We start from the raw sequence: 14728 nt of genomic DNA, 5'->3' as shown, positions 1-14728 counted from the left end.
CTTACATGCTCCGTTTCCTCTTCTGTGGTATCAAGAAACATCAGAATATGCTCCTGTTCGTCCGTCGTTCTACATACACAAACCCGAAAAATACGCTGCGCCAAAAAAGGAAACCTGCTCCGCCCATGATCCTGCTTTTGCTCCCGTACATAAATGATTAAGAGGTAGAATATAGTTATAAGATAAGGGTAATAAGTGACAAGAAAGTGTGATCAGCCACATATCCCAAGCGATTGGACGGCTTCCCCTGGCTGAAGGATGGGGAATATTAAGTGCATGTAAATAATTCTTTCTCCTTTTCCGGGGCTCCCAGGTCTATAGTTTTTTTCGTAAAGCGACATAGGAGATCATAGACGTAACAAAACAGAATACAAGACAGTTTTTTGAGAAGGGGAATGGGGAAGTGAAGTATGATTAATGTTAAAAAAAGGGTTTGTGACAATAAAAGGCCAGTCTCGAATACGACAGAATAATGAAAGGCCTGTAAGCACAGAACAAAAGAAATTAATACAGGGATAAAATAAACAAGTCGTGGGTGCGTTGTGCCCTACCTGGGCTGGAACCGGTGTGCTCAAGTCGACAACGCTAGGAAGAAGGCCTTGGGGTCGTTGATAAAGTTGTCGTAATGGTTATTATGTTGGCTGAGAGCAGACAAATGCAAAAGCGAATGTATTTGGGCGTAGGTCGAATGATCGTAAAGAAATAAGGAGCGTTCTGAAAGGGGAATGTGGTGTTTTTGATGCGTCGCGATTATAGAATGAACCCTCCGCTGGCATAATTATTTTTCTTTTATTATTGAAGCTGATGATGGGAATATAAGGGCTCTTCGGATTCTGCGTTTGAGGCTACAGCTGGTGATAATGACTGTGACAAAGCCGCCAAAGTTGCTGGATCCTCAACCATTAGCTGCTCAGCCCGTTCTCGACACGCTGCAGGAGTAAAGCCCGTGCCAACTTTATTGGCGACGATTCTCCATTTCTCGTTCTCGTAGTCTTGGAGGGCAATTCGGAGCTTTTGGTCCTAGGGAGAAAGTCAGAAAACTCTTCAATCACATCACCAAGGTAATCAATGGTTAGTTTCCTGGTTAACGTACCGTCTCGTCGGTCCAGTTCGTTGTTTTGGCTTTGAGCTTCGTACAGTATCGAACTTGTAATGTCCCTGAAGATCGTCCTGGAAAGAAGTCTGCTATTTGCTTCCACGTCAAGTTCTTGTTTTCCTTCAGTTCGATCAACAGTTGGTCATCTTCTGGTGTGAACTTCAGTTTAGGACCTCGGGGGCGAGGTGCTGGATCCGGCATTCCAATTTGTCCAACAACGCTTGGGGCTCCCCCTAAACCGTCGTCGCGGCGCATCATCTTGGATGGTGGCTCCGAGTCGGGGAGGTGGTGGTGGTGATGTATAGGTTGGTGTTGAGGCTGGGAAACTGCCACGGCGGCAGCGTGAGCATATGCTGCTCCTAAAGGTGTCTGTTGCATGCCACTGAGATCCGAATGGTCCAAGTCAGTCATTCCTGTAACAGATAGATCAAGATCACTGGGTCGTGGCCGCTTAGAGCCAGGTGGAGGCACAGAATGCTGAGGGTGATTCGGTGGTGTTGGGGTCGAAAGAGTCTGGTACATAGGGGCCATCACTTGTCCCTGGGCACCAAACTGAGGCGGCCCCAGACGATGATGTCCTAGATGAGACGGGTCCATGACCATCTGTGGCGATGGATGCTGATGGTGTTGAGCCATTGCTGCGTGCTGGACATGAGGGTTTCCGTGATGCGGGTCGGGAGTGCCATGAATACCAGCAGCCGGGCCTCCAGGATGGTGAATAGAGGCCCGAGGCTGCTGGTGTCGTGAACGCTGATGAAGTGACGTATCATACGCTTGCTGATGTTGATTTTGCTGTCCTGATTGTGAGCCCTGACCCGAGTAGTCCACGGTATAATCCCCCACTCGATAGGTGCCCGCCAGCGTGCCTCCGATACATGAGGTCCTCCAGAGCGAACCGCTCTGGACGGCCGCTGGGCTCTGAATGGAAAGAATTTGACAGGATGAAGCCCTTGCGGGCTACGGCGAGGAAGAGAAAGGGTTATTTAGTGGTGTCCAAAACGGTGTGATTTGTGTGCGTCGAGCTAGGCTTCTGGGTATTGTATTTTGCGTCTGAAGTGTAAGTCGATAGCGTTACTAGCTACTAAGCAGCTTGCCACATATATTGTCTGAATTTTCACTGATTGGTACCGGGCCAGAAGCTTTCCCGTTTCCGTAGTTGAGTGAGACGCTGGTGACTGGCGTTGGAGGGCCGTGTTGGGGGGGGTGAGCTCAGGCAGGAGTTATAATAGCGTAACGGTTGTGAATAGTTCAAAGGAGTGTGTTGAATGCGCATTCAATCCGTAGCTGCTGTCTTGGAGAAGGTATAAGAGAAGGACTTGATTAGGATGAGTACTATTAGGACATACCACTACTACACCGAGTAAGGCAGTCGATAAGAAGGCGAGTTTGTAGAAGCGGTAATGCTTTATTTTGTATGGCAGGATACGTCCCCTCACAAGATCTCTTTTAGCTCCCGGCCTGGGGTCAGTAAACGTATTTAACACAAGGGCTAGTAACCTGGCAAGCGTTGCCAGTACCAGGGCAGGCCTATATCGTCTGATGACGGAGTAGCTAGAGCAGGGTCGCAGAGGGAGTGGATCACTGGCCTCTCTGCGTTCATGCTGCAGGTTAAAGCACTTGGAGATTTTGCCCAGTCCGGTATGAGAACAATCCCCGTCCGACAAGTGCTGGGCTGCGGAGACTACCTGTTAACCAAGGCCAGGGTCTGGAGGGTGGTCAATTTGACGATCTTATGTCCATTGCAAGGTCTCCAGGGTGCCTGATATAGAAACAAGAGCCACCCCTGGCATCCATCATGACTAGCAAGGATAAGAGCACAATGCAATAGCATTGCTTTGAAGACAAGCTCTCCCGATTAGATGGCAATTTGCCATTGCAAAGCCCCTGCGCATAGAACAATTAGGGAAATGTACCTCTGCTGGAAAAGATGACACAGAAAGGACGGTGGGCGGAGGTGCTTATTGGGGCACAATGCCAACTTGAAACGCGCTTCGCTTGAAGAGCGTGAGACTAGACCACACTGAGGTGGCCAAAGAACAGCCGTAGAAACACAGCAGCAAAACGGCCATTGTCAGGTTTTTTGCCGCCTCTCCAAAGAAAGAGCCACAGAGAGTGGGTGCCGAGCTGATGGCGTGGCAACAAGGGAGAAAACAGTTATGGTGCTTGGTGCAGGACAGGAGTAACGGTGTGGAGCGGAGGGTTATAACAAACCCAGGGTTTGCTATAGTAGATGGCTCAACCGGGATCGTGTCTATCAATTGGACTAGATCGCAAGCAGAACCATTCTCCACTGCCCGGGAACCTCCGTTTGGCAAATCTGGATGGTAAAGCAGGGAGAAACCCATCATGGATGGATGAGTGTACACGCCGGGTTGTCGGGGCTGGTCCAGATTTGATCAATGTGAGCGCACGCCATGATGTTGTTCCGCACAAGCTAGATCGACATCCTGGTTAACGGTGGCTGAATTGAACAAGCTCCCGCACTAAAGTCAGGGACCAGATACGTGCAACAGTCAACAACTGCCTAGAGCCAGAAGTGGCCTCGCGGCTCATGGACAGGGCACACCTGGGTACGTGACCATGGGGCTAGTCCAGCCAACGGGAAAATCGACCCTGCGAACCGATTATCTGGATCACTCAATAGGGGAGGGCTGAGAGGAACGGTAACGGGCAGCGACATCCACATCAGAATTGGTGACCGAGATGAGTCTGTTAGTGACTGCTCCGTACCTTGGCAAGATAATGGATGCAAATGAGAGCTTCTGGTAAAGGTCATGACGCCGAAAAAGATGGGAACTCAGACATATGCGCAGATGCTTGCTTGTCTGAGAAGCATGGCGCTGTATGCGATGCGATACTGCATCAGGCTGGACCTATCCGGTTCTGAGCCGGGACCAAGATAGAAAATGTGTCTTGGCTTGAAACCTGACGATATGTCAAAGGGACGAACGCCCCATATCGAAGCCGCTATCGACAGTGGCTAGTGCTGGTGCTGGTGCGTGTGGCCGGAACAGCCCTATTGAGCGGGCATTGACATTCCGTTCGGAGTGGCCAAGATTGCGCTGCTCAATGCCTCATGCCAATCAATCAGACGGCCCTTGGAAGGCGTGCACCACGTAGGGTAACAGGCGTTTTGAAGTCGAAACACGCATGATGTCGAGGCCGAAAGCAGCCTGAGATTCCGGCAAGATGGTGTTCCGGCGGCAGGGACGCATTAGCAAGCATCTCCTGATGTGCGAGTGTGACAAGTCAAGTCGAGTCGAGGGTTCTGTCACTGCCATTGTCGTCATGAAGGAGACGTCAATGGGGGGATCGGATTCCAGGGCCCCGGTTCAGGAACAGGAACAGGAGGTCGGGGATGACCTTCTAGAAGGACCTTCTAGCGCGTACAGGGCCTTATTGGGAGTCGGGACCTTGGCTAGCGCAGAGGACCCTAGTTGCTGGTGGAGCGGAATGAGCACGCGCCGCTCTGAGTGTGATTGAAGATGGGCAATAGTGGATGTAAGTTGTCGGACGGTAACTCCTTAGGGGTATCCGGCGATGGATGGGCTCAATTTTGAGTGGTGATGCTTGCTTGAAGTTGGAATGAAGAGGTGATGATACTGTCAAAGGGGGCGGATGATGAGTAGCAAAAATGGAGGCTTGGCTGAGAGGGGGAAGTTGGAACAGGGGGAAGTTGCCGGAGCATGATGTGACCTGTTTGAAGATTTGGAAAGAGCCACCGAGGCAGACTGAGGATCAAAATCGAAGAAAGAGCAAGTGTCACTGTGCCTTCCAGGAAAATGCCTTGAGGCTTTACGTAGTACGCGGGCACTAAAGAACGAATGTCATCGATCAATGTCAAGCGGCAGGCGATGGTAGGTAGCAGTTGGTCTAGAGAATGCAACAGTATCGCTTCCCCACGATGACAGCAACCTAATCTCAGCTATATCCCGAGCTCAATATTACTTTTATCAACAAATCCATCACAAGCAAATAGTGCCAAAATGACAAGCTAGGTCGTGGATCAACGGATAGATCGAGGTTTTTAGTCTATGAATAGTGTTATTCTAGGTTGGCAGCTCATCCAAACCGTTCTGCATTATCTATTTGAAACGCTGAACACCATAGATATAGTGCTTTGACAGATCGATATAGGCAGGATTGTCTATAAGTCAGTGATATATACCGAGATTTAATATTATCAATTGGAAACGTTGACACGAACGGGTCTTGGTCTGTTGATCTTATCTAATCTCCTTGCTCATGATGTGCATTCTCAATAAATGAAGCTTTTGGGGGTTAACTAACTGATTTGAAGCTGACGATTTGGTAGTCAAGCTTGAACCAGCACAACGCAATACACTGCAAACCTAGGATACCCTAAACAATGAGACAAGACTATTGAACAAAGCTCACTTTACGTGATGTTGAATAAGCCAGCCATGGCCGGAGCATTGTCTCATCAAGTGATAGTCTAGCTCAGCTCAACGGCCCGGAAACTAGAATGGCCGTCCGTGTCTGGTCTGCCTGCCTGCCGTGAACCCTCAAGACCCAATTCTGGGGAGGGATCGTCCATCTTACCGAGCAATGGCAGCCCAGGGCCTGGTCTTTGACGCCATCTTTGGCTCGAACCACCTTGTTACCATCCCTAGTCAAATATTACCTCACCTTACAGGCTTCTTACTGCAGGTACAGAATGCCTAGACTAAGGCATGTAGGCATGCGGGTCACTTCACTTGTCAAGGAGGTAAAATGACATGGGGTCGCCTGACATGGCCGGGCCAGGCCTGGGTTGACAAGAATAGTAATCGACGTCAGCGAAATTCGCGTAGATCTCCAGCCCTCAACCCCTGAAAACCCAACGGCCAAAAATAACAAGATACGCCCGTCCTAATGCCATTCGCCCCACAACGTAGAGAGAAAAGATCTTCACTGAGTTTCCAAAGATATCGTTATAACATAGGCGACTATAGGTAAACGAAAAACCTAAATAGGAGGGGGGAAATCTCTGCTGATCTATCTATGTATTTGAAAAATCTTTACCGAAACTACCATGAGATCTTCTATCAACTAACTCAACTGAACTTAACTTGCTCCGCCACTCAGACTATCAAACTATCCAAGCTTTCGAATTTCATAACCTCGCTTCGAATATTCGCATGAATGCATAAATGACCAATTTTACTCCCCCACGCAGCTGACTGACAGCTCAGCGCGCTTCCACGCCTTCGGTCAAGCCGCCTTTTAGTACAGTACAGGCCCTTGCACAAATCTATTCCCAATTCTGCCACCTACAGTTTAACATCTCCATATTCCATCTCCCCTTCTCCCAACGACACGGTCAATTATCCGGCTATCGACGTGGGTCATCCATGCGAACCCCTGTCGCCAACCGTCATCCGTCATCTACATCCGCATGCATCTTTGCTGGTCGATGTCGATGACTTCTTTTTAGACTTTGCACCCCCTAGAGAGAAAAAGAAAAAATAAAGGAACCCAATTTCTGTCTATACTAGATCCCGTGCAAGTGTGCGATCTAGATCTAGTAGAAAATTCTACATAATTTTATATGACTTCATGACAAGAAATAAATCTAGTCTAATTTTATTTATAATTTTAGGGTTTATGATATCATGTCCTAAATTTTGGCAATGTTAGATAGAGTACCTAAGAATGTTCAGCTCATCAGGAGGATGGTGTATCCAAATCCTCTGCCAATGTCATCAACACCATCCATACAAGGAAACCATCCCGTCACTAATCAAATCAAGTGATGCGTTATCTCGGCTTCAATTTCTCCATCTTGCCATTTTTACCATAGCTATTTTACAACATGCATAAAGAATACACCCAGTCTGCCCAGGTCAACTAATTGATTACAAAATGAAATGCTCCCTTCTTTGATAAAACAACGCCCTTTTACCCACTACTTTAAGCAAAGTTATCCGATCGGTCCACCCAAATATCCTCCAGTTCCGCGAAGTTGACGAAATGCACTGGTCTGTGCTGGTCGCTATAGAACGGCAGTGGCGTATCCAGCTTGACGTGGACAGGCCTCTTCTCCATTCCAGCAAACGCGTTGCCCATAAAGCTGTAGTTCCACTTGCCATCATCCGGTACCAAGAAGAATCCCCTGAACCGTGGGCTCAGCAACAACTTTCGCTTCTCACCCATTGTCGTAGTAAATCCTTGAGGTTGATCACTCTGGGTGTCCTTGTTCTCAGCTCCCCACTTGTAGCCTGCTGGTGTAAGGCCCCACGCCGATAAAGATACACTGCCAGGCGTGAATGCAACTGAGACCGTGACCGTGTTGGTCTTGTCCCACTCATTATGCGCATCGAGGAGTTTTGAGTGTTCTGTCACATCCATGGCAGACATGTAAGGTAGTTCGCTGCCAGAGACGGTGTGGATCACACCCAGAGGCTCCATTCCTTCAAGGAACTCGCTCTGTGGAAGTTGTTGGGGCAGTTGGACGTTGCGGAGGCCGCCAATCTGGGGGATCATGACGATACACTTAATCTCCTTGACCTGGTCGTTGTCGGGGGCTGAGGAACCGTACAGATAGCCCGCCACTTGAACTCTGAGGTCAGCAATGGTGATGAAGCGCTTCAGAATGTTGTTTGGCATGACGTAGGTGATATCATCGAGATCGTTGTCAACCGACGAGACGTAGATATTCTTTGCTCGTGTACGCAAGTTGGATGTAGCAATAGCTCGTGTTCGCCATTCAGTCTTGGAGGCAAATGTTTGCTGCTCGAACTGCGAAGTTGTAGTAACAATGATCTCTTCGCCATGGACGTTCTGGGTCTTGGTAGTCACAGCCGTCAACTGTGCCTGCTCTTGTTGTTGCTTCTCAATCTCGGCGGCTTGTTGACGTTGCATTGACGGGGCTGAGATTTCCATACCCAAGATAATGTCTCGCACTTCACTGGTTGTCAAACTAGAGACATTAACATTGTTCTTCTTGCCGTAATCATTCAGGATAAGATCTCGAAGCTGCGTTTCAACCTTGATCCAATCCTCATCTGACAGTGATGGCCAAATGTGGTGCTCATGTGTAATGACAGTCTTGTCAGGTCGGAGGATGAGCTTGGTCTTGTCGGGGTTGACGTGGAGCGCGCGCAGAATAAGAACTAGACGAGAGAAGGCAGTGTAAGATGAAATACTCTTCAGCCACTCGTCGTACAGGTTGAAAAGCACCATCTGAGGTTCAGTGGCACGCAGAATCATGTCTCCAAGCTTCTCTACCTTCATAGCTGCCTGGAAGGGAAGCTGAAGCTCTGAAGCCCGAATAGAAATATTGGGGAAGTCAAGCAAGTGGACCTCGAGAGGATCTAAAAGACCCTTTCTTGTCACAATGAGCTGCTTGGGTTGTTCTTCCACAGGCAGTGATCTGATCAGAGCAGCGACTTCTTCGGCTGTCTTCCATTTGGCGAGCTGACCAAGACGCTTTTGTCCAGCCCAGACACTAGTGTGAATGATCTTGAGGAAGAGCTGTCCGGTTCTTGGGTTGAAGATGAAAATAGCACCATTGATAGGCTTGGTTGTCAAGTTACCCTCAAAGGTCTTGTGAATGGTGACACGGTAGACGTTTGTGTCATCGATAAACAACTGTGTCTGGTTGCTAAACAACTCCGAGTAGTTCTGAGAGTTCAAGAACTCCTGGTTACTCTCAGAAGCGTAGAGCTGTAGACCCTTTCGGATACGCTCGCGCAAAACGTACAAAGCGGGGTTGGCCTTCATGATCTTGGCCATAGCCTGCTGCACAAGAACCTTGAGACCAGGGAAGTACATGCCATAAGCAGAGTAGAGGTTGTAGGCAAGATCAATACCAATCATGAGACCAGTAGCTGAGGGGTAAATACTGGCACTATCTGTCGTATAGTCGAGATACTTGGCACGTGTGTACCGTTCAATGTCGTGTGAGTCGTAATCGCCATATCGGAGCTGAACATCAATCCAGAATTTGTTGGTAGTGGTCTGCTCAATAACATCCTTGGTATCGTAAAGAAGTGAAGGTCTGGTCACATTCCACTTGTGATTAGAGAAGAGAAGGATATCGGCACATGAACTGTTCATCTTGTAAGACTTTCGAGGGTGGATAGTCTCTTTCTGAACTGTTTCGATGCCGAGAGATTCCAGTTCCTGGTCAAATACCTGGCAAAGATCCATAACAACAGACTCATGGATCTTCTGCCACAAATGAGCTCGGAAGATCTGGATAAGCGAGATCTTTAGAGTAGGAATCTTTCCGTGCAAGAAAATGCCCGTTAAATCAAGCTGGACCTGGAAACCCACATAGACGTTGGCTCGGTTGATGGTGGGTGACCACCACAAAGTGAAGCGACGGTTAGGAATTTGATTGAGTCCCGAACGCTGGGCGTTAGTCAATTTCTTGAATTTCATTGATTCTTCAAAACCGCTCGCCTTTTCCCAGAAGAGGCCTTCCCATGATGGGAAACCTGTTGCCTTAAAAAGGGTGTGTTCAAGGATGGTCTCAACACCACCCAATGCCTGGATCACATCGGTACGATAAGCGTTCAGGTTCCACAATTTTCCATCATGACGTTGACTAGTCCACCAGAAAGGATTATTCTTCATCAATTGATAGATCTTGAATTCAGCTCGGGCTCGGAAACCCTTATCGAAGCTCAGGGTGCTTCGGTCCTTTTGGAACAGGGTGTTGATTCGAGGAAGACCGCGGTCCCAACTATCCTCAAGATCCTCGAGAGTAAGACGACGGTTCTGTTGATTGGCTTCAAGACGTTTCTGAGAATATTCTGTCCAGACTCGTTGAGAGTCGATGAACTCAGCCTCCCAAGGGATGATGTATCGGAAAATGTTCGGGATGAGGGTCTCCTCATCGTGGGTCATTCCTGCCCTGTAGTGAGTAACGCCAGTGTCGGTTTGCTTTGACCAACGCTTATCACTGGCAGGAATAAGAATGTGTGAGCCCGAAATCATACCAAGACCACCAAGCTCCTTGGGGGTATAGAAGACGGCAGGAGGGAAACGAGAAGGCATCTTGGAGTTTAGACCAATCTTGACTCGAGTTTGGATCTTGGTCTCGCACTTGACAATCGTATCAAGCAGGTCGACGGTCGATACGGCCGCCTCACGATAATAAGTGAAAAGTGCAATCAGCGCTGTGTTCCACTTGTTCGCAATCTTGGTGAAAGTTGTAGAGCCCGACGACATGAGAATCTGTCGAATACGATTGTTGAACTTCTGAATATCCTCCTCGGTGACTTGCAGGAAAGCGTGCGCCGTCCTCTCCTTTGTGGTGTTGTCGACGAGGGACCACACACTATCCTTTACCGGGAATTCTTCATTCTGGTTGCGAATCTTGGGGAGAATGCGGACTTCGAAACCACACATAGAGAAGAGCAAGTTCGGGTTATCACGACTGTAAACGCTGACAAAGCTTTCATCCCACTCAATCGTTGTTACGGATCGGGGCAGACGGTTCTTCATATCCCAGAAAACAGCTCGTCCGAGGTTCACATCATGGCGCATCAGACGCATGCGAGAATCTCTTGGCCAGCACTTCTTGCTCTTGTATCCGATAACGTTCTCAAAGTTAGGGTCGGGTTGTTCTGTAAGGAATCTTTGGATGAGGTCTCGAGACTCCTCAGCAGTAAATCGGAGGAAGATCCAAACCTTGTCGATATATCGAGTATAGAGTCGGATAGGATGACTGGACTCAGTCTCGCGGTCGCGGAACTGCAAGAAGTCGTTGGGGCTTTGAGGAGGTCCAGCAATCTCGCTGGCTCGCTGAGGACCCAGAAGCAGAAGATCCAGCACAAGACCATAGAATTGGAACACGAATGCAGAGAACTGTAAGCCACGGATCATGCCATAACTGTTGACATGGTTCATGTCCTTGTAGGTGAGCTGGACATTGTTCTTGGCTGTGATATAATCCGCCAAATTGTGGTCCATAATCAGTCTGAGAAGAGAGTTCAGAAGCGTGAGCTCCATCTTTTCGTAAACCTTGGATAGTTCCGTCTCAATCATGACATTGCATTCGCCGTTCTCAGTCTGCCATACACGGTCGAGGTTGTTGATACCCTGTGCCCACTTGTAAACAAGTAAAGGCGGGACCTCGGAATCTGATGGCTTGATCCAGGCAGGGAAAAGGTGTCGCTGATCTGCTTGATACCACAGATATTGATCCAGGTAAGCATCGCTAATCTTCTCGATAGGCTCAATATCATAGACAGGGTTGATGGTGCTGTAGTTGTCATTCATGTCGATGTTGACTTCCTTGAAAGCTCGTTGGGTAAGCAAGAATCGCTTGATTCGCTCCAATGTGGTTCCAGGGCTATCATATGCTTGCTCAATCAAAGCTAATTCCTCTCGTTGACTCTGGTTGAGACGGCCCTTAACTGAATATGCCTCCCTGAGGCGCTCAAGTGCAAGAATGAGGATCTTGGTGTCGTGCTTATAAGAAACACTTGGGAAGGGAATAGGAGAGAACTTGCGGGACTCAAGCCAATGCACGGTAGTTGTGTAGATGGCAATGGCTTCTTCGGAGGATACGTAAGGGCCATCCTTCATGTGATTGTGCTGGCGTTCTTGCTCAGCCTTGAGCCAAAGTCGAGTCAAACGACCAACGTTCTTCTTGGCGACAGTCTTATCAACGGTAGCTCCGCGTCGAATACGCTCACGGTTGTAGTGGGCAACTGAGATCCACCAATCGGCCTTGGATTTGACATATCGAAGAATGATGTTCTCAATGGGTGCAGGCAAGCCTGGAACCTTCCAGGGGATGTTACTCTTCCAACATCTCCAGGCCTCGGACAAATGCTGAAGCACGGTATTGACCTTGTTCTGCTTGATACCCTCAGGCATCATGTCCATAAGATCAGCCATAACGGATGCGCGGAGCTCCAAATCGAAATGAGACTCCACACGTTGCTTGGTGACGGTCTTTGCAACTCCCTTACTGTGTCGACCCTCAAATTGACGAGACAAAAGATTTCCTAACCATCTCTCAAGCAAAGGAATAATTCCTCGCATGAAGAAAAGCCAGACCCTCCAAGCGGGAGCCCAGAAACCACATCCAGGACCCTTACCGACAGGTCCAGAATTGAACCGATAGTAAATGAGATGCTTCAGATCCTTGCAGGTTCGAATCTGGTGCATCAGCTTGTATTTGTATCGGTACATGCCCGTCAGCTGACCAACGTGGTTGAAGGCGTACAGGATACCGTCTGCAAGTTGGAAGGCGTCAATGTTTCCAAGTCTATACTGAACTTGGGCATCAACGATAAGCTTTGTAAGTCTCAAGATCTCTCGCATGAGATGGAAAGCGTTTCCAAAACGCGACTTCTTTCGCTCCTTGGTGGTCAAGGTCTTAACGGGCTTCAAATTAAAGTTGTAATCGAGATGAAGATACGTCAAGTTCTTGCGGTGGATAAGGAGGTTCAGCATGTTGAAACCCTGGCGACAAACCTGCAGACCAGCCTCAACCCAATCGATGGTTGTCTGCTGGAAGAACTTGGTTTGCTTGAGTGATCGCATCAAGTTCTGCTTGTTTTGCGCCTTGGGCTTCTTCTTGTGCAATTCATTCAATACAAAATTTTTGAGGAGTTTCTGGTACGAGACTCGGACCTTGACTGGAGGTCGATCCGAGGGAGGATGCTCGAGGTACCACTGTTTGACGAGAGGCACATCTTGTGCTCGAACCATGCGTCCGGATCGTCGGTCAAATGGGTAAGGCGCCCACCACAGTTCGACAGCAGATGATGTGTTCTCATTCTCGATATCCTCGTCGGCAAGGAACGGCTCGACTCCAGCAGGCAGCTCAAAGGCATCGTCTTCGGACTCCTCAATGTTACCAGCGCCAAATATCTCGTCCTCGTGGGAAATCTCCACATTCTTGGGTGCGACGGTTCGCGACGAGATGGGGTTGATGCGACGATCGAAATGGAACGTCGGAAGATCAGGGTCATCCGCACGATTGAATACGACCTGAGGGTGTGAGTGCCACGATAAATGAACACTTCTTGGTAGCGAATTATAGAGGTACGGAAAGGCGACCCTGAACTCGGTTCGAATGGGGTTTCGGAAAATGATACGATCAATAGCATTAAACTCGCCGAAGTCTTCGTCGTTGGGGTCGATATCCTTGTACAGTGGTTCGAAACGAGGACCACCAGGAAGGGCGACGTTGAGAGCCTTGGCTGTTAACAAGCTCTTAAGGTCAAAGAGATAGAAGTAGTTCTTGTCAACGACATCAGAAACAAGTGGTCGACTCAGACGGAATAATGTCGCCATCTGAGGTAGCGTGAGGTTCCAGGCCTTGTAGCTTGGGCCGTTGACGTGCGGTGTGTCCAGAAGAGGTCTGTGATCGTAGAACCATTCATATACGGCCTCGTCATCTTCCTCATCCAACTCCATTTGAATGGGCTCAAGGGGCTCAACATCCTCCAAGTTTTCGGCCCACGACAGGGGAGGCTCTTCGTCGTCGAAAGGCGGGAATCGCATACGCTTGAATAGTCGTCTGTCGGCCTTTTCTTTGCGCATAAATGTCCACATCATAGCCCACTGCGCAAAGAAGACAGGCTCGATAACACGCGGGATCTCGTTGACCAAAGTCAAGCATCCGTTTACATGATAAAGCACCTTGACTTCTCGCGCCGATTCCCATGGCATCGGCATGTTCTCGAGGAGCTTCAGAACTGCGTGTGGCATGAACTTCAGTGCCCCTAAATAACTTCTCTTATCGTTCGTAAATCTCTTTTGTGAGACATCACCTATATCCTTGACGATTTTTCGGAGGTGCTCAGGAGGCATGTCGGCCTTCTGTGTCTGAACGAAACCACCCTTGCGCTTCTCACCAAAGCGGTTTCGGCGCGACCTCACCCATTCGTTCTTCTTCTGTGCGAATTTTGCCATTTGAGTGTCGGTTGGAGGACGATAACCCGGTGGTGGCGGAGCTGGAGTAGAAGGAGGAGGAGGCAGAGACGAAGACGGCGGCGGAGGAGGAGGAGGAGGAGCGCCCCATCCTGGAGGAGGAGGCGGAGGAAGCTGCGACATGATTGCTGCTTGATGCGCTGAAGAGAAAGGGAAGAATCGGGAAGCTGTCGCTATTAGGCTGAGCGCCGTTGCGCGTGATTAGTCACGCTACCGGTTCCGAAGCGCTATCAGTATTAATATTAGTAGTAGCTGCTTTGTCGCGGTTGCTTGGTGATGAAATTGATGCTGGTCGCGCAGATTTTGAGCGAGCACGACCAGGGGTAGATGGTAAGGAGCTTTTGAGAAAGTTGCCTTCATCACGATAAATTCTGGGCCATGGTCTTGAGACGCGCTCCTATGTGGGTCTCTTCACGTGACTCGCAGCTTGGGTGTAAGTCGAAGTTTATACTGAATACAATCCATGATGCCTGCGACTTATGTGTAATCTTAGCTAGTATTCTACCATTGGGCTACAGTGGCGTTTACTGTTCAGAATCAATCTCATATATTCTTTTGTCTATTTGTATACGTCGCTATCTCTGTTCAAACGACCAAACTATCGCTTCCAGCTGGAAGGCCAACTTGTTTTATAGTTCATACCGAAAATTATGAAGTCAGAAAACCTCTACAGCTTCAACTTCGATACCAAGTCACTTATACAAATAACTCATGCGATGATTTTTATCA

General features: G+C 48.7%; 2 protein-coding genes across 2 annotated transcripts; both read right to left on the bottom strand.

Moving 5' to 3' along the window:
- Nucleotides 1-792: 792 nt before the first annotated feature.
- FMAN_08069 (uncharacterized protein) lies at nt 793-1732 on the bottom strand (the record flags this gene model as incomplete). The annotated part of the gene is made up of 2 exons (XM_041821498.1): nt 793-1020; nt 1094-1732. 2 exons carry the CDS (start codon nt 1730-1732, stop codon nt 793-795), a joined length of 867 nt encoding a protein of 288 aa, XP_041687272.1.
- Nucleotides 1733-7009: 5277 nt separating this feature from the next.
- FMAN_08068 (putative splicing factor PRP8 (U5 snRNP)) lies at nt 7010-14122 on the bottom strand (the record flags this gene model as incomplete). The annotated part of the gene is made up of 1 exon (XM_041821497.1): nt 7010-14122. The coding sequence occupies one exon, from the start codon at nt 14120-14122 to the stop codon at nt 7010-7012; it is 7113 nt and encodes a 2370-aa protein (XP_041687271.1).
- Nucleotides 14123-14728: the final 606 nt, after the last annotated feature.

This window comes from Fusarium mangiferae, assembly GCF_900044065.1.
Source record: "Fusarium mangiferae strain MRC7560 genome assembly, contig: FMAN_scaffold012, whole genome shotgun sequence".
NCBI classification, from domain to species: Eukaryota; Fungi; Ascomycota; class Sordariomycetes; order Hypocreales; family Nectriaceae; genus Fusarium; species Fusarium mangiferae.
Note: the sequence above shows the minus strand (reverse complement) of the source record. Positions and strands in the feature narration are given on the sequence as shown.